Here is a 27929-nt window from a genome sequence, read left to right as displayed (position 1 = left end):
ACCTGTTAATGAATCTATGTACACCTTGACATTTGTCTGAATGTTGTATAGATTTGTGCAAGTTGAAGAGGAAGGAACAAAAAAAATTTTCCAATTGAAACCTGAACATCTTCGTCTTTAATCAGCTTAAATACTAAATATAGAAACTATGTTCAGAAAATGGAGATAAAAAATGTCTAATTAGATGAACAAATTATGTTGATAAAGTAAGCTGACTGATTAAATCATTATTGATTGAGTCAATTATATTCATTTTCAACATGCATATTAAGTAGACGAAGTGATGACTGAATGAACCGAAGAACAAAGCTTCTATTACCAACGTATTACGATTTGAATCATCAACAGTTGGACAAATTCATTAGCAGGGTAAAAAACAAATTGAATGAACAATAATGCTCAATAAACTTGGTAACTGCCAGTATTATGTTAATATAGTGATTTTGAATTTCAAGTGAATGTAAGGGTTGTGTTTTAATTGTTCAACAAAAAGCTGAAAATAGGAGTTGTCGAGTTTATTTATCTTTGATTAACTTTTCTAAATATCTTGGTTGTGTGAAAAGAATTGAAAAATCATGTAACTTTTGATTAAAAAAATTTTGACAGTTAATAAATGTTATGTTTCTGGAAATGAAAGGAAACAAGTAAACTCTAATTTTGAGCTGTTCATCAAATAATTGAAACAAAATTTTGAAAACTTTACTGACAAACAGAAAGGACGATTGTTTGCTCATAAAGTAATGTAACATGAATTGACAAAATTGAATTTCAAGATTTAATGATGAAAATGTAGAGTCCGTAGATGGATAAAAATAAGCTAACAACAAAAGTCAAGCAATTTATTCTGATGTGAGAATGAAATGTTGTTTGGAAGCAACGACAAAAAAATATTGTCAAAAAGTGAAAAAATATGGTGAAAGTATTGATATTAGAAGAGCTGAAAGCTTAAGCTTGCCATTTCATGAAATTACAAGATAATGTAATTTCAATGCTAGATTGTCCATCAAGAGAAAAGCCAAAACATCAATACTTTTATCAATACACCTTAAGGTCAGTCTTTGGAGTTTGTCAGTTTATTATTGGACACAATTTAGTAAATGAAAAGTCTGTGACTTTATGAATTGCAATATTTCACTTCTCGGATTCAGTTAGAATTGTTTTGATTCAAGTAAAAATTATTACCCAAGTTTCTATGTTTCTAAAACCAACTTTTATGCAAACCAAAGAGGATTATGAGTCTATTTAGAGTGACCAAATACTTGACCATAAATGTATAAAATTTCCTTTGAAATTTCAATGTAGACCTGTTTGTGTTAAAAAACTTCTCGAGAATATTATACATTATCTAACAAGGGAAGTGTCTCAGGTGTCTCAATAATTTCGGTTCGGGACTATGTTCATTCGATAGAGCATAAAAAACTAGGATAAGGGTTTGTCGGTTCCAGATAGGAAACTTTCGGATCACGAGAAAATTGAGGTCAAAACCCGTTTTCTTGCAAAAAATGTATTTTTGTGCACGCATTTCTACACAACATGTCAGTGCCTCTTAGACCCCAATCTCGTTCCAATTTTATCGTCGCCCATCATTTGGGAGGATGGTTTGAGATAGACAAAGATCTATTTTCCTCTGTCGCGACATTGTTCGCCCCACTACTCACCTCTAATCCTGAGGTCAAAAGGGTTTTGATCCCCGACACCGTTTCTTTCTCAGTTTTTGTGGCCTTTAAAGGCGTGTTCCATGGTGATGAAATTAATGTAAAAGAAGATGACTTGAAGATTTTGAAACTCCAACTTCAAAGCATTAGTGTAAAAATTGCACATATAATCAGTACAACTCAAATTAACGATAATAAACAAAACGTTATTGCGAAACGTCTTATCAAATTCTAGCGAGTAATTATCCTTAGGCCAAATGAATCTGATCGACTGAGGAATGATGGGTCAAACCATGTGAGTAACGTGTTTGATTATAATATTGTTTTTTGTTCTTTTCCATTAATTTTGTATTTCATTTCTGTTTGCAGTTTACACTTCTTATGTGCCCAAAGATACTCCACGTCAGGAGTTTAAGTTGTATGAAAAGAAAGATCTGGTGAAAAGTTTCGCTTATTATAATATAAAATTTACACACTGAGATTGCAGAAAGAAACTCACCTGTGTTGGTCCAAACAATAAGACTTTTCAAGTCATAAGAAAGAAAATGATAAATTCATCTACTTTGAAATTTAAAACATTCGAGCGATATGCAGGAGACATAAATTATGTTTTCCTTCCTGCAAATATATCGGAATTCGCTTTTGATCAATTCCAGTCTCTTGTTTTGAATGAAATGTGCATCATCCCCATGGAAAAGTTTGAAAAATTCAAAAAAGAGTTGAAGCGCATCGGGCTTTCTATTGAAATCAGTGATGTGATTGATGTAGACCACAAACATCAATATAGAGTTTCACACCGTTTCTTTCTCATTTTTTTGTGGCCTTTAAAGGCATGTTCCATGGAGATGAAATCAATTTAGAAGCAGATGAATTAAAGTTTTTTAAATTCCAACTTGCAAGCATTGGTGTAACATTTTTTACGCATTTATCGTGATAGCTCTGTTGTGGATAATCAACCCATCGTTATTATCAAGCAACTTCACAAATTATGGTGAGCAGTTATCCTTTGGCCAAGACATGAGTCTGATCGACTGATAAATGATAGGGTCAAACCATGTGAGTAACCTTTGATTATAATAGTGTTTTTTGTTTTTCCATTAATTTTGTATTTCATTCTGTTTGCAGTTTACACTTCTTTTGTGCCCAAAGATACTCCATGTCAGGAGTTTAAGCTGTATGAAAAGAAGATCTGGTGAAAAGCTTCGCTTATTATAATATAAAATTTTCACACGGAGATTTCAGAAAGAAACTCTTTTGTGTTGGTCTAAATTATCTGACTTTTAAAGTCAGGAGAGAACAAATGATGAATTTATCATCAGCAAAATATAATACATTTGCGCGTTTTGCTGGAGACATAGATTATGTATTCCTACCAGCGCAAATATCTGAATACACATTTAAAATTTCGATTTCTTTTTTCTCGAAAATTATGTACAGTTAGAAGAAAAAATTTTAGAAAATTCAAGGAGCAGCTGAATTATTTAGGAATTTCAATTGAAATCGCAGAATTCATTGACAACGATCGCACGAATCAATATAAAATTCTAGCGAGAAAAATCTAATCCATATAATTGTAAGTTTAATCCTGATTTTACTATAAATCCCGATGAAGTCACGGATGAACCAATTATGGAAATCACTCCCCTATCAGAGAGTGATGAACAGCCAGAATTAGAACTAAAGTCAGAGCCTCCTAGCAAAAGGCGATGTTTAATTAAAATATTTAAAAAGGTGCAATTTTATGCTTTATGATAATAATAAATGATTATAATAATATTAAATTTCAATGCCATTTTTTCGCTTTTTACTAAATCTATTTACTTCTAATATTTTTCAGCAAAACCATCAGAATTTTTTATGCAATTTCTATTTTGAGGACTTGCTTAATTTTTCTTTGATTGTTTCATACTTTCATGTTTTAATTAATAAAAGCTATCGTTATTTTCACATCGAGCTTTACTTCAATGACAGTTTTATATTGCAGAATTTTTATTCAAATAATGGCTGTCTAACTAACTTTCAGTAATTTTAATTGAAACCGGCTCACACTAACGTAGATACAATGTAGAGTTAGTCAAAGTTAAACTGGCTTCATTGGAATCATTTTTATTTTCAAGAAAAAACTTCGATTGATGCAACAATGAAATAAAAGAATGAGCAAAAATGTTTCAAGATAATACATTGCATGCTTGCACCTGTTGATATTGTTGGTGCAAAAGAAAGGCATTCAAGTAATGATGAGTTTATCAGCAAACAAATTAATGAAAACAGGTAATGAACCAAATAAAATAACATAATACACTTGACAAGGCTAGAGCAAGCAATGAACCTTTTGCTGTCGTATGATTACCGTAATGGTAATGCATAATGATATACACAAGGAAAAAGAAGTTAATAAGGCAACTCATTGTTAAGTTAGTTAACAATAATTTCACATCAATTTTCGGCTGAACCCAGATAGACATTAGATAAACATAAAGATATTTGATGACATTTATTATTAATAACATTTCGCCCTTTTTACTAGAAAAAATGATCTTCTTCTGATCAATTGTTAATAAGTTTCTCTTCTTGTTATTAATTTAACAACACTTGCTGCCAGAATTAAATTGAAACTTTCAACCCTTTCGAACAAGTTGTCTTAATCTTTACCTTTCTGTGTAAATCGTACAAAATAAATCATTTTTTGTGCGTTAATCTTTTCAGTGTTTACATCGTAACAACATTGTTGTTTTTTGTGTTTAAAAACCGTCTCGATTTCTCGTTATTTACTTTCAACATTTATTTTCAACCTTTTTTTCTCATTCTGTAGATGATTCAGAATTGCGCATGAATTAGTTGCCATGAAAGTAAAGAGTAAAAAAGCATTTCGTTTCTCATACCATAAGGTTTATTTAGGAAACTCAGTTAATCATGATGATAACTAGTTGCATCAACTTGTGGAAGTTCATCATCAAGTTCAGCATTGCAATGAATCCATTCTAATATATTTATTACATTGAGATTGATGACTGTTCACCAGTTGGAAAGAGTCTTGGTTTCACCTTTTCTGTCTGTTTAACTTTTCTGGTCTCAACATTTCTGGATAACTGTTTAATAATGTTTGCAGATGAACCATTTTCGGATAGATATGATGATACAGTTTATCTTGTTAATGTTTATAACGAAAATGTCAACTTTATCAACTCAACTGATGAGTTAACCAATTTAACTAATTGTTTACTTCAATCGTACCAACCGGATTTATTTAAACTTTGTTTCAGTGCCTTTAGTGATTCAACGCTTTTACCTTCATTCATTGCAAGTCTTAATTTAAATTACATCAAATCAAGTGATACTTTACGTCCATTTGTCCCATCATTGGGTTTACAGTTTTTCTGGACAGTTATATTCAGTTTAAATGTTATCTCTTCCATAATTGGTAATCTAATTGTTATCCTAATAATTTGTGGATACAAACAAATGAGAACCAAAACAAACTTGTTTCTCCTCAATTTATCGGTTGCCGATCTCATGATGGCCACTTTCAATACAATGTTTAACTTTATTTTTATGCTTAAAAGCCATTGGCCATTTGGTACAACTTATTGTATAATCAACAATTTCCTCTCTTCGGTAGCAACATCATCTTCAGTCTTCACAATCACGGTCACTTGCTTTGACAGGTAAAGTTCATTTTCACTAAATGCAATGTCAAACCATTTGAATAGTATCTTGTTACTTGATTAATAAAATACTTGAACTGATTATATAGCTTCAGTTATGCCATTTACTGTTACCGAAATAGAGTTAGACAATTCATCAGATAACATTCAATCCATGCAATCAAATATCGAATTATTTTCAATTCGATTTAAACATATAATTCTCATTACATGATACCCTTATTGGCTTGGGAATCCAATAAGACTGGAGATTATTGGTACTGAAAATGATTATGTTGCCTGGTATCATCTTGTGTTTATAAAATTTAATTTGCCAAAGTGGTGATGCAATGTTGATTTTTTCTCGATTTGATACACTTCCAAGAGAAACCTTCATTTCTTGTCTCATTCTGGATGAGTTTTCTCATTGATTAATTTTCTCGTTTAATACAAGCTCATTCCACAAAATGGTCCAACAAGAATCAGTAAAAGTGAATATTCAAATTGACTAAGCTGAGCCAAAAGGTTCGCTACGCTTTGCTACGCTTCGCTAGTAAAAATGATGTAAATAATGAAATAACAAGTAAACTGTAAATGGTACAGAGAGTGTTGATAATTTTCTTATTAATCCATAATGAATTACGGATGTTGAGGACAAAAAGATCAGAATTTCGACCTTTTCAAACGATAACTAGTGAACGGAATATTAGAGCCGCTATGGGTAAAAATTGAACATAAAAATTATATCTCACTAAAGTTTGGAGGCGATCTGAGGCTAATGTAAAGAATAGCCGATTCCTCTCTTCTCTCAATCAGCATTCTTCACTTGACATATCATTAGTTCATCAGTAATCTACAAGATTGGCCACTTGAATTGTCATTTGTAGAACTGTGTACAGCTAAAAACGAGATAACCTCTGTACTTCTGAAAACTTTTATTTTCTTTTTGTCGAATTAAATTCATATAGAATCCTAATCAGTGTCACATGAGTTAACATGTTTCAACTTGATTTTTGCATGCTACCAGTTGATCTTCATTTGGTTACGATCAATGTCAAAATGGAATGTAGTAAATTTAATTTAAAAGCAGATTCAACAGTTGGTTCTGTATATTATTGGCTTGGAGTTTTTTAATTAACTTGAAAAGTGTTGTTGTCTAATTGGGAAATCTGTAATCAATAAAACTACAAAATAAGTAAATAAATGTTAGACTCAAGAGTGAAAACTGTCAATGATTGGAAACATTTACCAGTCTTGACGGCGTAATTTGACAATTTGAACAACTTATGTTTTCCAGCTTATATTATCATTGTTATGTTAATTATTCTGTTGATACAAAATGATTACATTTTAGTCTTTAGCTGCTCCGGCAACCTTATTTATAATAACAAAATACAATTGTTGCAACTGTAATATAATAGTGTTGATAAAAGTAATGCTCATAATTCTTATTCATTCATCTTCTTTCACTCCCAGTATGCTTTTCCCAGTTGATAACAATAACTCTAATTTTTATGCATCCAAGTTGTTATTAGTTTTTTTCCTTCTCATTTATATGTTTCAATAAACATGATAACTTTTTGTGTCTCAGTTTTCCAACCTTCTCAATCTACCCTTTACCATGGAGAATAACTTTTTTTTCCCTGTAAATAAAGAAACTAATGCTTCTGTCCCTTTACGTATCAAATATACTTGAACAATTTTGTTCATTTTTTTCAATCAGAATGGCTTTCGCTTAACGACTAAATAAGCATAAACAATGCGAAATAAGATTACAAGCAAACGAAGCAAAATAAATGAAAGGGGAAAACAGGGAAACTTGGAAAACATGATCATTATTTTGATTGAAAAATTGCTTCGAATCTAATATTTACTTTTAACCAAATCAAGTCATTATTTTTCCTCCCTTGAAATCAATATTCATGAAGAAAGAGTATGAAGAAATTTGATTTGTAATAACTTCTCACAAACAAATTTGCGAATTATTGTGTTTAAATATTAGCAATTCATCCAGAGCATTGATACCAGAAAATTTTTATTTAGACTTTTGTTTCTTTTCATGAAATATTAAAAATTTTCATTGAATAAAATTGCATATTTGAAAAGTTAACTTGAATACTCAATGATAGATGGCATAAGCATCACTTGTTCATCGATAACGTCAAGTGTTCAATCGTTGATGAATCGACAATCTTTGGGTGAAAATCCATTTCAACTAAATATCCAATTATTGCTATCAGTTGAAATGGACGGTTGGATAACAGTCTAATAACACAATGAGAAGTGCTTATACAACAGATGGATTGAATCCCAAAAAAGACGCTCAAATGTTCAATTTCAAAAATCCATAGTTTCATAAAATTGAACTTTCTGTATTACTTTTTGTCAAAGTATTTTTGCAAATATTAAATGCTCGCATTAGGGAAAAAAATGACCAGCAATCAACTCCAGAATTAGCTTTAATATATTTTATGTTATTTTTAGTGTTTTTATTTCAGCGATTGATATTAAATTTAAAAGATCCTCTTGATTGGATACTGACGCAAAAGTCTTGTTAGTTCGCGTTATAACTGTAACAATGGTTTAACCAAAAGTCTAAGGAAAATATTGTTGAGCAACAGAAAAATTAATAGTTATTAGGTTGGTGTTGATATGTTTAATGGTCAGCTTGAATAACAATGAGAAAGCAAGAAAACCATTCAAGGTCTGACCAGCCTTTGACCCACAGTTGATCACTGCATTATCTCTTGATGAAGATGTTGGAAATGATAGTTGAAACGAGGATAAAAGAATAATCAAAATGAGAATCGATAGAAAGATTTATGAAGATTAATGAGTACAAATAGTCTTATTTAGCTAATCAATTTTATGTGAAAAAATATTCACAAAACATGTTCGACTAAGACATTTGTTTCAATCGTATCATGATAATTGTCTCCCATGGCCAATGGATATTAAACAGTTTTATATAAGAATTGAGATAAATACATGTAAATCCATTCGTTTAGACGAAATTGAATTTATGTTTCAATTTTTTTCCCATACATGAATATTAAGCATCATAACTGACATTTCTTGAAATGATTTTCATTGAGTTTCCCCTGAGTTTTTATTAAAATAAAGAATAAATGTTTAAATGTTTAAATTGTTCAATTGAACTACTCGATGTATAGATTATGACAATGAAGTGATTGAATAAACCCAAGAAATCGAGTTCTCGGTGGAAAAAATGTTCAGTAATTTTGCGCAGATTCAAATAGTTGGGAGTAAAAAAAACATCGAGCAAAAGTTATCCAAGCTCAAAAAATTAGACACTTTGCCCATGTTTACAGTCATGTAAAACTAGATAAATCAGTGAATTAGATTTTCATGGAAAGATATTAAAATTAAATGTTTTAAAATTGTTTCCATTGTCAGTGATTTTCAATGAACTTTAAAGTGAAACTTTTGAATAAATTTTAACCATGGATTATGCTCAGTATAAATCAGCAGTAAACACATCTTGTGACCAATCAATTGTGACCGACTATTTGGATCAAAATGTAATTGAAAAGTGTTTCAGCAACAATCTGTATCTATCAACCACCCAATCACTAGTTTTGGTGTCGACCCAATCGACCCTTTCATCAACAGAATCGTCAACCACTGTCGATGGTTATCGTCCATTTGTCCCATCATTGGGTTTACAGTTTTTCTGGACAGTTATTTTCAGTTTAAATGTTATCTCTTCCATAATTGGTAATCTAATTGTTATCCTAATAATTTGTGGATACAAACAGATGAGAACCAAAACAAACTTGTTTCTTCTCAATTTATCGGTTGCCGATCTCATGATGGCCACTTTCAATACAATGTTTAACTTTATTTTTATGCTTAAAAGCCATTGGCCATTTGGTACAACTTATTGTATAATCAACAATTTCCTCTCTTCGGTAGCAACATCATCTTCAGTCTTCACAATCACGGTCACTTGCTTTGACAGGTAAATGTTATTCTTGTACATAAATCTTATATAAGTTCAATTACGTTTATCTCACTGGAAATTGTATCTTTTGTTATGAAACATGTTCAGTCTCTACGGAAATAAAGAGCAAAGGATTACCACTGAGATCAGATATTTCAATATTCCTCGACAATTAGGTTCATCAAAAGTTGCTTCTCTTACCAATTACTTCGACCCATTCAATTGAATCAATATTTCCAAAGAGACAAGAGATCATTTCAATTTGTAATTGATCCAGATGTCAAGCAAGTTTATCTTCTGTTTCAACAGAGAATCCAGTCAATATCAAGAATCTTACGAAAAATGTTTTCCATCGACCAATAAGTCGATAAAAGAAGAACAAGAATCTCTGTTGGAGAAGTTGAATGTTAATCTTGTGTAAAGTTGTTCATTGATTGCGATATAATTTGCATGAAATTCATTCCATTAACTTTATCCAAAAGTAGAGTTTCAATGCAACTAAATGTTGAGCAACTCTTGAGACTGTCAATATTACACAATTTACTCAACTCTAATTGTAACTCAAAAATGAAAAGTGATTCAAAGGACAATATTGATGAACTAAGATGAACTTGATCGCATGAAATTCAATATTTTATTCGAATTTTTGCTTCATGAGAATAAAGGATTTCTCATTTGGTTAAAGTGCTTTACATCTTACCCAATGTTTCAACAGCAATGTTTCAAAATCGAACGAAAATTTCGATACAAAACTTTATTTCTGGAAACTTTCTCAATCTTTAGATTGAATTATTAATACCATCCAATTATCCAACATCGATTGAAGATGATTAAAGTAAATGAATAATCTTTACTCTTAATGAGTTTCTTGGATAATTTGATTACTATAATAACCAATGAAAGGAATGAAATTGTTGAACAGGTTAACGTTAAAAGTATTAATTATTAGCATATATTCAGTGGACACTGATGAAATTGATATGAGAACATGATTTGAGTAGATAAATATATTAATAGTTGAAGTTTCAATCATATTGGATTACATGAAAAGAGGTTGGTCAAGATGATCAACAACAAATGGATCATTTATCAGCAACATTATTTACAGGGAGAAATGAGATTCTTGTTGAGATTCGTGTTATTATCACTGCAATTTAGAGTTGGTTCCAAGTGCTGTTGAGCATTTCACTGAACCCATTTGCTTGGATAAATCAAAATGAATATCAAGCAAAAAACTAGAGAGTTGAAGACGTTCAAAGAAAAGCAACTTTTCCAGATTTCTTTCTGTATTATCTTTTCATTTCACAGACAATTCATTTCAATCATCACTCCACCAATGAATGAAACTCTTGTGAATACACTTTAATTGTAATTCAACATATGAACCTTGTAAAGTTGTTGAAAAACACTGTTATTGGATTAACCAATAACTCGAAACATATTGAATTTCACTTCACATCTTTATTTGGATGAAATGTCAGGCTTATTCAACGATTCAATTCACGCCTTCTGTCATTTAACTTTTCTCGAAAATGTTTGTCAACAAATGAGTACATTAATAACAATATTTGCCAGCACTTTCGATTTCATTTTCTTGATAAACTCAATGTTACATTGAAATAGATTAACTTTACGATTGTTGCGAATGAATAAATTAATAAAATGGAAATGATGAAAAGAGCAAATTCTTGTTGTTCGACTTTGAACGTTTTGATGTTTGATAACAAAGTGAAAAATGAGACTCGAAATGTTTATCATTAGAAGAAACTCATTTTTCTAAAACTGGGATTGACTGGGAATTGCATTTTCTGTGCAATTTCATCTTACATCTTTTCACATTTCATCTTTTATCAAATCCATGATTGACGCTTTCCAACGAAAATGATATTGAACGAATGATTAACGATTTTCATTTGAAATTTTTCTTCAAAACATTTACATTTTAAACTTTTGCAAGATTCAAAGTAAATTCAAAAGTAAACCTTTTCAATTTATTATAAAGAAAAACAGTTTTTCATGTGATTCATTTCTTCAGTTCAATTCCATCAACTTGGATTCTTTCGTTGAGACTTTTGTAATGCATTTCATGCAATTAGGTTAAAAGTGTTTTCGGACTTTTCAACTTGTAAAGTACATTTTAATATCACGATTGTTTGAAACAAAAAATCATTTAATGACTTGCAAGTCTTCAGACTCGAGTTATTATCAAAATGGCTTCAAATTTAATATAAAAGGCTATCATTAAACTCATCATTATTGTGTTTTAATGGGAAACAGTTTAATCGTTTTATGCTAATTGTGCTTCACCAATTGAAACATGTTGAATGAAAGGTTACAATCATTTCCATTATGGCAATTATTGAGCAAAAAAAACCAACTCTGGGTGATATTGGTTTCCACTAATTGGAGTCATTAAAAGTGAATGAGTTTTAAGTGTATTTTGCTAATTTATTTGTGACCAATGGGACACTTTGGGTTAATCAACAATCGACTAACAACTGACTTACAATTGTATAACAATTTGTGACTTGATTTTCATTTGTGTTAAGCTGATCATAAAAGTCAATATGCATCTTCATCAAGTGTCTGCATTAGTTGGAAAACTGTTGATGAATCAGTTTCACTTTCAGTCTATAAATCAACATTTTCTCGACTAAGGGTTGCAGTCCAAATGAAATTGACTCTAACCTCGTTTTTTTGCTCTCTTCATTACAATTGCGATTTTTGTCAATTGTTGCAATGTTCATTGAATTATCTGAAACGATTTTTGGTAGGGAAAACAAAGGAAGATAGAAAAAAAAACGAAAAGATTCACAAGTCAATTAAGTTGAACCATCAAGTGAATAAGAGTATTGGAATGAAAAAGATGGTAAAAAAAAGAGTGAACAAGAGTAAAGAGAGTAAAGTTGATGATAATGAGGATGAGGATGAAATTGAGGAAAAAATTGTAAGTCAATATAATGCGATAGGAAAAAAAGTCATTAGAGATTGAATTTATATCGAGATAGCAACTGAATTTATCAAATGACTTTTACGTGATTACAACCGTCTAACAAGAGTCTTCAAATTTTCATCAACTCACAGTAATTGTATCATTATTTAGAGACAGACGATGGACAATCTTGTAACCTCATTTGACCAGAAAAAAAAGAGAAATCCAAGAATTGGAAAGAAATGATCAGACAAGGAACAAAAAAATAGAAGCATCAATTTCACTTTGTTAGCACCTATAAAATTGTCCAATGAAAAAAAAAATTGAAACTAAAATTGTAAACTTCCACACAAAAAATGATAAAATATATATACATTAGGAGGAAACATTTGCAATGGATTGGTTAAGCTGAGAATGGGAAAAAAGTCTGAGACTTTTTGTACTGGAAAACATTTTCTCGTTCAACTTATTACTTTTTATCAACTCTACACATTGTTGCAGTTAACTAACCAAGACAATTGTGATCATCATCAACATTGATTTGTTTTCCTGTTCAGAGAAGAAAAGAGAAGAAAACAATTGTGTTTGTTCAACTTTATTCATTACATGAACACCATTAAGACTAATTTTAAGGGACAATCAAGGTTCAAGAGAAGAGGCTAGAGTTGAACCCAAGAGATGCTAGGTTTAGCTTAATGGAAAGGTAAACAATTGGGTTTTTACCGTGAAAAATTATCAGCTTATTATTGCTCTTTGTTAACATTCATTTGGACAAAGATGGAGAAGGAAAAAGGTGCAAAAAAGATTAACCATGACTTGTTCAAGTTTATCATGCAAACGTTACAGGCATCAATCAGTGTTGCTAATGTTTATGATTATCTTCAGGTTTGTTTGTTTTTTTTGAGTTGAAGTTTTTTCTTCCTTTCTTCAGGTTTCCTGTAATTGAATAAACAGTGAACTTTGAGGTTAGGCGATGAAATGACGAGAAAAGTTGAAATGAAAATCTTCTTTTCTTTTGATTATTGGGATTGGAATTTCGATATTTTGATATTCTCGTTATGTAAACAATTTGCTTCTCCCAGCTAATGATTGATATTGACGAGGAAAACTTGGAGTTTATTAATGATTGCAAGTTTCAAGTTGAAGGGGAATAAAAACTCCCAATAATTAGGCAGCGAGTATAGAGTTGGAGAGGAAAGAAGAAGAGATAAAATGATTGAGAAAATGATGGATAAATTTTGATAATGAACATGATGATGTTCCCTGGAAAATAAATATCTTTTCTATCATGAAAATCTTACGAAATCTAATCATTTTACTCCTTCATTTAACTCGAACCTTAAGCTGATTCGAAAAGGTAAAACATTCTTTTCGATAAAATATTGTTTCAACATTTTCCTTCCTTCTGGTCTCTCATACAACTCAATATTGAACTGAAAATGAATTAAGTATAAACACACCCACAATATGCTTGATTTATTTGACTTTTTTGTCTTTAAATTAATTGTCGAAAAGGCTTTTGCTTTCCAACAATTAACCAAATTGAGTGGATAGCAATTTAGTCTAATGAGAAACTTACATGAACATTGTAAATACAATGTTTGGGTTCAACAATAAATGACAATTTGACGGGAAAAAGAAAAGGTTTTTAGTACTTTTTACTTGTCAAGTTAGTAGATTTACAATATCGAGTTCGATGTGAGTTACACTTTTTGATGAGAAAAATCAGTGACCATTAAATGTCCAAGTTGTTGATTTAATTGATAGAAGTGACACACTGTTTACCTTTGGGAGAAACTTGATTAGGTCAGGTACAAGTGAACTCGATGTGAACAATTTTACAAACTAAATAAGTAAAAGTTTGTTGACAGTGAAGAGTTGACTTGCTTTACAAGAATCTGGTTGAATAGCAAATGACAAAAAAACGGATTCTTTTTGTTACAAGTGTTTGTCCAAGTTTCAAAATTCATTTACTTCGATTCTTTTTCGACTCATTTTGATACAAGTTTTTTGCTTTTTGGGGGTTAATTAGTTTCGATAAATGTTCAATTTATTGCTTGGTTTAATGACTTTTGTGACAAAATTAGATTGTTATTGCTTTATATGAGGCCACCTTGTTATAAGATTAGCGAGAAAATTGTAATAAAATTTTTATCTTCTTTTATTTGGTAAAAGAGGCGAAAAGGTGGAAAATTATTTGAACATGGTTCAACAAGATTCCATCAATCCTGGTACATCAAGTGAATTTGCATATTGATGTTCTTACATGGTTAACTGTGATGTTGATTAGCATACCCAATAAGTGGTAAATAAGACTAGACTAGTCGAGAGTACAAGCATTTTGTTTCCTCTTTTAAGCAACTCAAGGAAAAGATGAAAAAAATGATCATCAAATGGAGAAAAGTTAATGAACATTTTTTGTTCCATGTAAAGGAAAAAAAATTTTCAGAAGTTTTTGCCTCATGAACATCATCATTCTAAAAGTTGATTATTTAGTTTTACAAACTCGAGACTCTTGGAAATTAAAGTGTATTCAAGTGTAGTTTAATCACATTAGAAACGAATCGAAAGTTCAATTTTCAAGTTTAATTTACATTTTCCAAGTCGATATTGGTAAAAGCTTTTTCAATATAAACTTCAATAATCAAATTGCTCTAATCTGACAAGTTCAATTGTCGATGGAGTTTAGTTCAATTACTTTGAATAAGACATTGTTTACGATTGAATGCGATTGATTAAGTTTCAAATCCAAATAGATTGCCTTTCGAACAACAAATTAAACTCATTTCCAGATTTACTGATGAAACTCGAAAACCAAAACCGAAGCTTTTCTCGAGTCATTTATTGAGTTGATTTCTGACGATAAATTGAAATCTGGAGCGACAACTGTTAATGGACGAGTCTATTGCTTGCAAATGGAGTCCCAACCATAAGAGGAATCACAAGAACGAATGGATTGAGAATGGATTTTGTATTCATTAGAAGATTTTGTCAGAATATTTTAGAGAACCATTTAGTCTCAGAACGAAGGGAACATGGTTTGCGCTAGAAGTTTCGTTCGAACACTTAAAGGAATTAATTTTATTCTTTCGTGGATTTGAGTCTTTTTTCTCGTTAACTTGTTTCTTTTTTTAATAAAACTAAAATGGTAAAAGAAATTCTGTTAGAAATATCTGAGCAATGGTTATAAAGATGTAACTTGGAAAGTGTAAAAATGAGGAAAAACATGAGAAATTGTGAAGCAATAGTGAAAATGGTTGACAATTTAACATGAAAATGTAATATCTTGACCAACGAGGTTATGTTACTTCATCTTACCTGAACAAACAGTGCAAAGTGCAATATTTTTAGATGAAACTTGAAACGTTTTTCATCGAATAAAAGATTATAATTTGACTGGAAAAGTCCATGAAAGAAATGATTGTTCATAAGAAACTGATTTTCAGTCATTTGATGCTATTATTTGTGAAATGTGATTCTCACGGTTCAGAGTTGAATATTGTCAACAATTGTAACTTTGCTCCATCATTGAAATGAACTTTGCATATAAATCTTGTTCGTTTAATTGATCCATTAATTTTTCCCTCAAAGTCACAAATAATTTTCACATTAAATCTTTGATTAAACTTTACAGATTTCACTTTTCACTATAAAGTTTGGATTGATTTCATGTTTGATTTCCTTTGAATCATGCAAGTTTATTGTGCAGAATTGATGAGAGTTATTCAAAGTCAATATGCGAAATGAAGAATAAATCATTCAATTGAAGAGTTTTACCTCCTTCCCTGTGACACATGATGCTTGTTGATTCAATATGAATTTAGAATCTAATTTTAACGAGAAAATTTTCAAATCAACTTTTTTTCCTCCAACCATTTCCATAAACATTAATCTTCACTTGATTGACCAAAATGACTTTTCAACTCTTCTTCAATTCTTGGTCTATCTAGAGGATAACAACTTAAAAATATTCATATCTTCAAATCTGATAACTCAATGAAAGTAGTTAATTAAAGAGAATCTGATGACACTTGAAAATTCCAATTCAACTTCAATTCTCCATCTTGTTGAAAACACTTTTCAAGTTCAATCTCAAAGCTTCTTCTGAAATTGAACTGTGAATTGAAAGAAAAGTAAAATTCAATTTGAAAAACCATCGAAATTAAATGAAAGATTTTTTGGAAAATTTCTACTCATTCTTTTTCGATTCATTGAATTGTCGACTGAAGCTCATCCATTATCATTAAGAATACAATGTTACAAAAATATCGATTGAATGCTCGGCACATCAACTTGCTAATGTATTCACCTTCAAATTGTTTCCACTGTCACTTTGAAATATTAAATGTTCATTTCGTTTTCTGTAAAACAAACTTTATCATTATTCCAACAGCGATTTACAAATGAAAGAAAATATTGATTCTAGGAATTCCTGAAAGTTGAATTAAATGTCGAGTCCAACAACATATTTCACCAATAATGAACTTTTGGTGAACACAGAAAAGGCGAGTTGATATTTTTATCTTTTCAGTTGACTTTATTGATGCTCAAATGAATCAACATTCAACCGATATCATGCTGATAACGAGAAGCAACTTGTTGAAATTTATCCATTCTGATGAGATTATTAACAGTTGGAAAAGAGAGATAAAGGAAAATTCTTCAACCCATGAAATTCATTTGGATGAACAAAGAGTTGGAAAACAATTGGAGTGAAATATTGTTGCAAAACTTCAAGTTAGCCAAATGATAAATATTTTAATGACAACTGGATAACGAAATTGTTCATGAGATAACTTTTGTCTTTTCCAAATTATCATTATATTCATTATGCATCGATAAAGCTTTTTTATTTGAATACAAAAAAGAGCAAATTGGAAAAACGAAAAAAAATTTTGAACTTTTCTGAACCAAGTCAAGTGAACTTTAGCTTTTCATCGTTCTTTCAAAATCGAAACTCACTCAAAAGTCTAATTAAACTGATAGAATTTTGATTAATTTTCTCATTTCAGGAAACTCCAAATCGAAATTTCTATCAATTCTGTCAGCCTAACATGTTTATATAACATTTCATGTCAACGTCTTGACTTGCAAAGTAAAACTCAAGTTTTGATGTTCGGAGTTGAACAAAATTTAATAACTTAATTTTTTCGCATCTGTAATGAGTTAGAAGTCGAGATTACTGTTGTTTTACTGAACATTTTTCATGTCATGTTGGTGCAACAGATATTCCTTTTTCTTTGTTTTTCTTAGACTGAATAACCTGTGAATGATTTGTGAAAATAATGAGCAATATTGTGGAATATTATTCTTGGGATTCTCAAGTTTCAATATTGTTTCAATGTGCAAATCTTTTTTCTTTTCGAATCAACATTTCAAATCTGGTTTCATGGAGGGTAAAGAGAAGAACAAAGAAATGTTGACCGAAATGACAAACATTTATCAATTAGAATGAGTTTTGTTCATCTTGAAATCAATATCCTTGTATAAGCTTTGCAATCAAATATGTGGTTAGAATGGATGATCCTGGATTCGAGTCTTTTTTTGCAGTTAAGTGTTCACATTATGATAAATTGTTGAACATTTCATGGGAAAGATTTACAACTGAAACTGCTTTTCTCCATGTTTTCCCATCCATCCAAGATTAACCCAGTAACATGAGTTGAGGATAATGATTTTTATTGATTAAAATTGAACCAGTGTAAAGATACAATAGCAATAAAGAATCAAAGGATAGAAGAACGTGAAAATTCTTTCTTGATCACTGGATTCTTTTACAGAACAGCAGATTTTTTTATTTCTTTTTGTGTCAATCAACAGCTTTTACTTTTGTGCCGAGCAATCATCACATCATCAATGACGAGTTTCAGGCAAAAATTACTAATAATAATCATCTTTGGGTTTGCAATTTAAAACGATTTTCTCTTCCTCTAAACATGATTCGAGTTATTACATTGTGCTAACCGAATTGAGCTTTATTGAAATCCACAGAAAAAATTATAGCATTACTTAGGCTGTCAGGCAAATGGCTATTCATTCTGACCAGTCTTATGTGTTAAAGGGATATTTATTGATACAGAGAGTAGATGTGTTGATCTTTCTGGTATTCAACCATATAATAACATAGCACATAAATAACATGGTTTGTCAGAGAATGGGTTTTGTTAGAGTTGCTATTCTTGAAATATCAAGCTTAACACTTTTCAGTTCAAGCAAACTATCGATGAGTCAGTCAGAATTTGGGTCCTTCATGTTTCTCAACCATTTTTGTTTTGAAGAACAAGTTTCAACTCTTTAGGTATTGCCATCGCTTGCAACGGGAACGATGTGGTCTGCTGTTCAGCAAGAATGAAAAAACTTTTGGTTGAAAAACCTTTTCGCAAAATCTTAATAACTGAGTTTATTAATACCGTATTAAGCCTATTAATTTATGGACATTTGCTTGAAGAAGTTGAAGGGAAGATTCATTCTTCATTTAGACTTCTTCAAACTGTTCCATGAATTATTTAAATTCTATGTGACAATTGCTAGAGTAATGCAATTAACGATCCTTGATGCGATTTTAAAGCTTGTAGTGAAAGTAAGTTGATCAGATTACCTTAGACATTCAAAATACATGGTAAAATATTCGATCGGGAAACATTTCTTTCGCTATTCAAACAGAGATTTAAAATGACAAGCTGAGCCACGATCATGACTGATCGTAAATTTCTTTTCACTGAATACAATAAATCCAATCCACATCTAAAGACTAAAATTATTGATGAAAAGGTAACAGTTTCGTTTTACGGACAAAGGCGTGAACATTAAAACATATGATTTTTTGGTTAGGTAAGTTAGATCAAGGGGCTGTTGGTTGGTCGGTCAGGTTAGGTTAGGTTAGGTTAGGTTAGGTTAGGTTAGGTTTGGTAAGGTTAGGGTGGGCTTAGGTCGGCCTGGGGCCTTAATTAGCTTCATTTAATTCAATTGTTCATAAAGAGCGCCCTTAAAAGACGTCTACCATTGGATGATTTTTAATGTACACGCCTTTGTCCGTAAAACGAAACTGTTACCACTCTTTACTCGAAAAATGATTTTACTTATCCTTCTAATTTAACAATAAACCAGCAATCAACCTAAACCAAAAAAATTTGCCCCCAAAGTCAATGCTAAAAGATACGGATTCTGCATTTTTTCCCCTACCCTGTTTAAACGCTAATTTCTCAGGTACCTGAATTCCGATGCAGTTCAGACTATTTTTCGGGGATGTAGTTTAATCATGACTTTCAGGCTGTGAAAAAATTTTCTTTAGAATCCTTTTAGTTTGGACACAATCTTTACGCAAAAATTTCATGTTTTGACTTTATATATGGTATAGATTCCGTGATCAATGCTAACCAATGTAATAAAACTTTTGACCACTAATTGAATTTGCCAAATGAAACTAAATGTTATTTCAGTTATCAGGATAACCAGTTATTTTTACACTAATTTGTAGAGTTAATTAAACGTTAAGAAGTACTTCCTCTGATTTCACTCAATTATAGTTATGCTCTTATAACTTCTTTCAAATAATAATAACATCCCTTTACTCTTGTTATTGGATGTAATTGAATGATTGATTGAAAAACAATGTTGATTAATCTACCAGTTATGGACTGTAATTGCTTCGTTATATTGTGTTAATATAATATCCGTATCAATATCCTTAAATATCTATACATAAAAGCAAATATAAATCTAATAGAATCGTCCCTAAACCAAGGTAAAACGCATCGATCATTGACTTTAGTTACTCGGATAAATCAACCTTAGCATAAGATTCTAAGATTAGTAAGATTAGTAAGATTAGTCGCCTATGTGACGACGCTAAAGTTTTATTGCGCCTAAATACGATGACCAACTAAACAAAAGTAAAATGAATCGTCATTAATCTTGTGTCTACAAATAGTGTTTATTTAATTCTGTTAAAGTAGACATAAGTATTGCAAATGTTCGAAAATTGTGCAAACATTAAAGTAGATCTAAGCTGCTCGATTCCTTTTCTTAATTGCAATTCGTTGCAATTTAATAAAAAGAATCTCAAATATACTTGTTTCACATGATAAATTTAGTGTACAATGCATATTTCATCTCTGCAAACAGTTTATGAATAGATACTAGCATGAGATTCTAAGGTTAGTCGCCTATCTGACGACGCAAAAGTCGTATTCCAGATAACTTGGTGATCAACTAACCAATGATGAATCCTTGCACTTGTATAAAGCATACATAAAGTAGCTATTTCATTCTGTTGAAGCAGACCTAAGAAGCAATGCAAAGGCAAAATTCGTGCAAACGTTAAAGTATTAATAGATTTACGTTGCTTGCTTGTAAACAACACAAATATACATTAATCAACTTAATCAATATTTTGATCTCAGATGCTCATATGCATAAATACAGCAGAGGAAAAGAAATCAAATGAGTTACGGCGAGGGAAAAGGGATAAATCTGGCACGAGCATCATCAAAACACAAACTATTGAGAGTTCTGTGCAAGGATTTCAAATAACTCGAGACTTGCTAAGAGTACCGATTATGCTGTAGCTTCATTAGAGATTTATTGTTCTTTCAAGTCATTCGAACTATCAAGTAACAACAAAGATTAGACAATGGTCTTTCATTTGGTGCAAGTCGAGTAATTCGTCCAAATTAAAAGTGATTAAAGTTCGAAGATCCAACCGTCCAGTTGAATCACCAACTAGTTTATGATTAACGCAGTTATATGAATCAAGAAACAGATTCGAACATTAATGTTTCTAAAAAACACTTTATTTTAAATTATTACACCATTCCATTAATTTTGAACCTTTTGTCAAAAGATGAATAAATTAACAAAAGTTTCCAAAAGCATACAACTTAATACATTGAAATATAATGTTACAAAGCAATGATCATTACATTTGATAAAAGTTTTAATCAGAATCTGAAGTGAACTAGAACTTATGAGTTTATCCAAATTTTGATGATCAAATGAATAATATTGGCAATAATGATGAGCATAAATGTAATGAGAATATAATCAAATTGTTAACAAAAGTAATTATTATTGCTACTTTTTCGATTATCTTTATTTACCATTCACCGGAATGATAATAGATTCTGCCTTTGGGCAGGACAGAACAATAAAACATGCAAAGGTTAATCAACATTGTCCTTTTGTTATTGATTTTCATCTTTCATGCACATTATGCTAACATCCAGAACCAAGTGAAGAGCTTTTCTCGATGATAAAATACTTTTGTCAACTCTGTTTACATAAACATGATAACTGTTAATATGAAACAGAATTGCAACTTTTTCCTTCGTTTTCCATGTTATTTCGCTGATTCTTTCCATCCTGCTTTTTTCGCCATAAAATCAATCATTTCCATTGTTATCCTGTCCTACTTTTTCCCTGTATCTCAACCCTTCAGAATATCATTTGTTTCAAGTCGCTTCTTCTCGCCTCCAACATTTTTTCAACTCATCCCTCATGTTCAGGGAAATACATTCTGATAATCTTTTTCATTCCAAATGTTAGCAAACACAAAAAATGTGATTTCCGTGTTTTCAGCTTCCTTTTTTATTCGAAGACCAGGGAAAAAAATGTTTCAAAATGATTCTGTTTCATTTAGAGGTTCAATTATTTTTTTCTTGGTTTGTTATTTTTCCTTTGAAATTCCGTTTCGAAACTCAATTTTTTTAACAATGTTTTAGATTCAGTTCTTTTTGCAACATCATGCTAAATCCACTTTTAACAAGATCTAATGAAAATATTTACTCTTATTGACAATGGTTCTGAAAGTATTGTAAATCCTCTTTTCAGGGTCAAAATTGTTCTCAGAGTTTTTCTTCACAATTCGAGTTTTGTTTCATTAGTAACATCTTGAGGCAAGAATTTTGGATTGAACTGAATTGGTAGCGTTTAGCATAACAATTGCTCAGCAGAATATCTATTCGATGGAATAATCTCTCAAGAGTTATGAAAAGTCCAATTTTAAAGAAAAGTTTGGATATTTTTAAATTTCCATCTAAACTTGACTAACATTAACATCAACATCAACATCTTTGGTAAACACAACAGATTCAACCATTTAGCTTCACCAAACCATTTTCAAGATTTACTTGAAATTTGTGTTCCTCTTTGCCCGAGATACTTGATGTCTGAAAAAGCCATTGATTAATGGAAATGGTGACAAATTTATAAATAACATTCATCAAATGTCAAATGTTAATGTCATCTAGAAGGTTTGTTGACAAGTTTAACCGTAATTTCACTGTAATCCATGTTAATCCAGTCTAGATCGATGGATTTGGGAAAAGGATTTTTGTTGACATTAAACGAATTGATCAAGTTGTTATGATAATTTGAGAATGAAAATTTTGCTCATTGTTCCAATGATTACAATCGACTTTTTTTATTGTACTTTTTATATTCAGATACATGGCTGTTGTTCACCCATTTAAACCTCGAATGAATCGTACAACTTCACTCATTGTTGTCCTGTTAATCTGGCTTCTGGCCGGAGTCCTTGCAATACCAACAGTTTTGTACTCAACCACATACGAATTAAGCTATCAAGACGGATCCAGGGTTCTTTGCTGGTTAAACTGGCCTGATGGAGTTCAAAACATGTCTTCATATGATCATATGTAAGTCAACTTATATTCATTAGTTTCATTGTTTTTCATCTTTTCAAACACAGATCAGTGAATTGAAAAGTGTCAATGTTGAAAAAGGTTGAATTACGAGAATAAATTAACATTGAAAACTTCCATTAAATCTTGTTCAGTGCTTTTCCCATCGATGGACTTGTTTTGGGAATCAATTTTGACCCTTTCATTATTAGAGATTAAACAAGTTATTTACTCAATACTTGGCCAACCTTCATCTTTGATATTAATGAGAATCTCGATATTGATGTGGGAATTTCTGTTCACTGTCCATGTAATCAATGTATATATTCATGTTTATATTGATTGTTAACATTTTATCTCTTGTTCCATTCAATGGTTTATCCTTTAGAACTGCATTTTTTGTTGTTGTTCCCATTTCCATGTCTATCGAACAAATAAATTAGATTTTGTGTTAAAAATTTAGTTGCAAATGTTTCATTCAATTTCACATTTTAACCTCTTCTTTTTCCAGTTGATCAACTGTTCAATTATTTATATGTAGCTCGGTCGACATGAAATATTTACATTCAACAGGGGAAAAATTGAACAAGAACGTTTCAACACTCAGATTAGCGCCCTTTTCATGGACAAATCCAATTTGCTAATCTTTAAGACAAACTTGAAAGGGAAGGAAAACTCCAAAGGAAATGGGAATAACAAGAGTTTTACCAGCAATTATCATGGTAAACATTGAGCTCTCTTTTCAGGATTAAAACTATTCTTAGCTGCCTGAGACGATTACATTCAAATGCTGAGAATATGTTATTGATATAATAAAAAAGATTAAAGGTTGAAGAGTAAATGGAATGGCTTTTGTCTATTGTTTTTTGGGTTGATGTAGATGAAGCACGTAACTTGAACTGTTGGGTGAAATTGAAGATAATAATGAATAATACAGAATTTTGAAAGAAGACAAAAAATAGAAGGAAAAGAAAAGGAAAGAAAAGGAAGCTGGAAAAGTCAGGGAAATGTGAAGAGACAGAGAAAGGTGAAAAGTGAACAAGGAGGAAAATATTGAAATGGAAAGGAAGTGAATTGGAAATGAAAAGGAACCAGAATATACTTTCGATAAGATGATCAGAAAAGGATTCATTTAAGAGCACATTTTTGTGGTCTTCTTTGTGAGTTGAAACAACAATTTTCTTCTTCTTCTTCTTTTTTTTCCATGTCATTCTTTTGTGATAATAGCAGGGAATGATTGAAAAGGCAACGAGAAAAAAAAGGTGAAATCAAGAATTCTATTGAAGAGAAGCCAAGTAAAAATTTATCAGCACATTGGGATACATTTATTATTCCCTTATATGACCAGAATATGATAATAATTCCGATAATGGAGATAAAAGTATTAAATCATAATGAGAAGTGATAATATGGTGAAGTTGCGAAAATCGTATTTTTTTAGTTTCTATTTTTACTCCAACTTTTTTTTTGTTTCCAAGTGAAGTCCATTAGTTTTTTTTTGTTGAACGAAAATCAAAAAGATGTTTTGATTGCTGGCTGGGAGTGAATCTTATCATTGAATAAATATGATTCCACTTGAAATGCTTTTTCACTGAATTTCAGTTGAATGATTATTTCAACGCTTTTAATCTTGAAACTTGTCATACCATTAAGGTTACACATAATTTTCCAATTGATTCACATGAAATTTCCAGGTAAAGGTGCCTATTGGGACTCATTGGGAAACTATCTGAGCATAAATTAATTCACCTGATAAGCGGAAAAAATGCTTGGTTCGACAGAAGAAGAAAAGAAATTCTTTGCTATTCTTTTCTCTATTATTCAAATGTAAATGTAACATGAATGAGAAGCAACAAACAAAAAAAATATTATCCAATTTTGAGAACAATTGTTTCACCCTTGAAAGATTTGGAATCAATTACATTTATATTAAGAGATGGAAAAAGGTTTTTACCTTTAATACCTGATGAATATATTGAAAGTATTACAAAATGTATAAGAAGATGTGATTGCTCAGAATTGTTCACAATAATCAATATACCTTTTTGCTTCTCAATCATATTTTTATCAGTCTCTTCTTATTGGTCTCAAGTGAAATCTCAGTTTTGATCACGTTTACACTTTCATGGGTTGTGAGGGAAACAACCAAAAATTGAATTACGTTTACCATGAAAGGTAAACTGTGGCTAATAAGGTTCCTTGATACATTAACAATCAAGGAAATGAGAAAAGCAATTCAGACTAATTGCAGCTAATTTAAGCTGTTAGTAAATTGGACAAATTCAAGTGTCTGTTGAGTGATAAAATCGGCAAATAATTTAATTTCCGATTATTTTAATTCAATTTCAAGACGAGCTTTTAACTAACAAATTGATACCCAAACAAACAAATGGTAATGAGAAACAAATTAAGGAAAACCTACGTAATTAACTCAATTGGTTTTCGTACAGAAATTAAAATCTCTAGACATTTTGCCATCATTTTTAATGCATCAAAGTCAATCGACGGAATAAACGCTTGAATCTTCACTTTTTGGGTTAATTTTTAATATTTGGGTTAATTCACTGAAAATGTTACTTTACATCAATTTTTAAAATAAGAAAAAGTTATTAAATAAAAACTGAACTCAACTTTTAACCAACAGTAAAGGACCTTTTATTGAATCTTTAATGTAAAATTTGCTCTTTACTCTTTTGCCTAACTGTTGACTTTTTTGGGTAAATCAAGATTTATAATTGTAAATGATTCTGGGAACTTATCGCATGGGAAAAGGTTCAACTTTTAGATTCCATTTTCCTCTGTTTTTCTGTTAACAGTTTTTATTATTTTACTCGAAGTGCTTTTCATGTTTAACTTTTTGGGTAAATCGTCCAAAGTATGGGTTTTAATTTAACCTTTAGCTGGTAAACATTGAAAAACTTTGAACTCTGATGGATTTATCAATGGATCATTTATTGTTTTACTAATGAAATGTTTTCTTTGTGCTTTCTTTTTACAGTTACAATGTTGTCTTTTTCGTAGTTACTTATGCGATTCCAATGTTCACCATGGGCTTGACTTATACTCGAATGTCTTTTGTCCTTTGGGGAAGCAAGCAGATCGGTGAAATGACCAGTCATCAGCTTGAAGCGATACGCTCAAAACAAAAGGTTGTTCCCATGTTAATAATTGTGACAATTATCTTTGGACTTTGCTGGTTGCCCTATCAAATTTACTTTCTGGTTGTCTTTTACATTATCGAGTTGGGTCAGAAGGAGTATGTTCAACACATTTACCTTGCCTTTTACTGGTTAGCAATGTTCAATTCATCACTCAATCCCATCATTTACTGTTTACTCAATAAAAGGTGAATAAAGAAACCATTTTTTTACCCTTTTCATAAGCCATTGAAACAAACAACCATAAATTCAAATAAAAACACATCAACAGAGAAACCAAAAATTAGGTTCAAATGGGTTCTCTTTAGGTTCAATTTGGTTAATAAAAAATGGATAAAAAAGGTTTTTGTCCTTAAACCTTTGACAGGTTAGCATTTTAACAGCAGCTTTTAAAAATTTATATTAAACATAACATTTATTATTGATATAGCATTAAAATTTGCCAGCATTACTCCAAATTTGGTGGGTTTAGTTGTAATTCTCAGTCGTAATTGTGATTAAATTTTCATTCGGAGCGTTTTCTTAAAATATTTAGATTATACTCTTTGAAGCAATTGAATCCATTTGACTGGTTTAATTAAATGTTCAACAGTTGATTGGTAAATTGGTTAAGATTCAAAGTCTCGACTTGAAGCATTTCTGGTTTAAATGACATTAAAGACTTCGGGTTTTTGGGTTGCCTTTGGATCATCAGCTTACCAACATGATAATTTTGTTGAAAGCATTTGTCATTTAAAATGATTTAAAATGCTTTTCAACATTAATCAATCTTGATTATTTTTCTAGTTTTTCAATTAAAATAACCATTTTGTTTCCATGTTTATAATTTTGGTTTCATGTAAATTTTAAATGGAAGCAAAAATTAATCATGATAATGAAATGAGATGTTAATTAATCACTTTTGTTTCTTCATTGTATTTATGGCTTTTTCCTGGTCTTGCTGTTCACCTTTCAATGAAAGGTTTTACTCTTTTTTTGTCTATGTTATCAGACCTTTTTTGCTAATGAAATTTCAACTAAAATTATTAAACATTCATTTTTCATTCTCTTTTCTTACAGATTTAGGAAATATTCAAAGAAAATTATCATTACAATTACTCATTGTGGAAAAAATCATGTGATTAATCATAGAGGAGTTTCAATTCGAAGTGAAGATTGCTCAAACATGGACCATCAGACGGTCAATTTGTCATCCCATGCAACTCGGCTGGACTATAAAAGTGACAATCTTTAGAGTTGAATTTATTGTAATTGTTCAATAAGAAGCCAAAGTATTATTCAATATTATTCAATTGTATGCTAAACTCAATTAATGGTTAAAATATCAATAAATTTTGTACATTTTTTGTTAGATTCATCTTCAACTGAATTGATGAAGGTTTTATCTTGATCTCAAATTGAATGTAAAGCTTAATAAAAATGTTAACTTTGAATTTTGAAAAATGAGCAAAAATGAAAAATTGCATTTCAAGCTGAGTTTAATATGGTTTGGGTGAAAAATGTAAAGTGAAAATAATTAAGCTAATTTGTTTCCAACAGACTTCATCATCTGGTTTGGCTTCTCATTGAAAATGTTTCCAGATTTTCAAGAAAGTGTTTTTTTCTCTCTCTGTTCATGCTGATCTGTTCTGTTCTGATTAGAGTCAACTTTTTGGGTGATTTTTTTTTCTCTCACTGAATCAATGTGTGTTGGAAAGCTTTTAGTGTAGATTCAGCATTAACTTGTTTCCAATTAGACAATTCAGTCTGGGCCAATCAATCATGGTTTTAAGGGTTATTCAGATGTGAACGGAATAACTCAAATTTAACTGTTAAGTGATTTATGATCGACGAATGTCCATCTGGCTTTATATCTTTATTAAAGTATTGATAATCTCGTGAGAGTTTCAGCTTCTCTCTTTTCACTCAACTGGATAACCAAAACATTTTGCACTTC

The 27929-nt window shown here is 30.7% G+C and overlaps 1 protein-coding gene across 2 annotated transcripts; it reads left to right on the top strand.

Moving 5' to 3' along the window:
* The first annotated feature begins 8322 nt into the window (after window positions 1–8322).
* Window positions 8323–27344, top strand: LOC107360971 (tachykinin-like peptides receptor 86C). Of its 2 annotated transcripts, none has more exons than XM_015927689.3 (4): window positions 8323–9281; window positions 22638–22850; window positions 25834–26181; window positions 27053–27344. In XM_015927689.3, exons 1-4 carry the CDS (start codon window positions 8764–8766, stop codon window positions 27225–27227), a joined length of 1254 nt encoding a protein of 417 aa, XP_015783175.2. In that variant the 5' UTR covers window positions 8323–8763; the 3' UTR covers window positions 27228–27344. The 2 variants fall into 2 exon arrangements, with proteins under 2 accessions (XP_015783175.2, XP_025016388.1); XM_025160620.2 differs by lacking the exon at window positions 8323–9281 and adding an exon at window positions 22331–22445.
* Window positions 27345–27929: the final 585 nt, after the last annotated feature.

This window comes from Tetranychus urticae, chromosome 1 (assembly GCF_039701765.1).
Source record: "Tetranychus urticae isolate SD_2017Ah chromosome 1, NJAU_TeUrti_SD_1.0, whole genome shotgun sequence".
NCBI lineage: Eukaryota > Metazoa > Arthropoda > Arachnida > Trombidiformes > Tetranychidae > Tetranychus > Tetranychus urticae.
The sequence above is the reverse complement of the archived record's forward strand: the minus strand, read 5'-3'. Positions and strand labels throughout refer to the sequence as shown.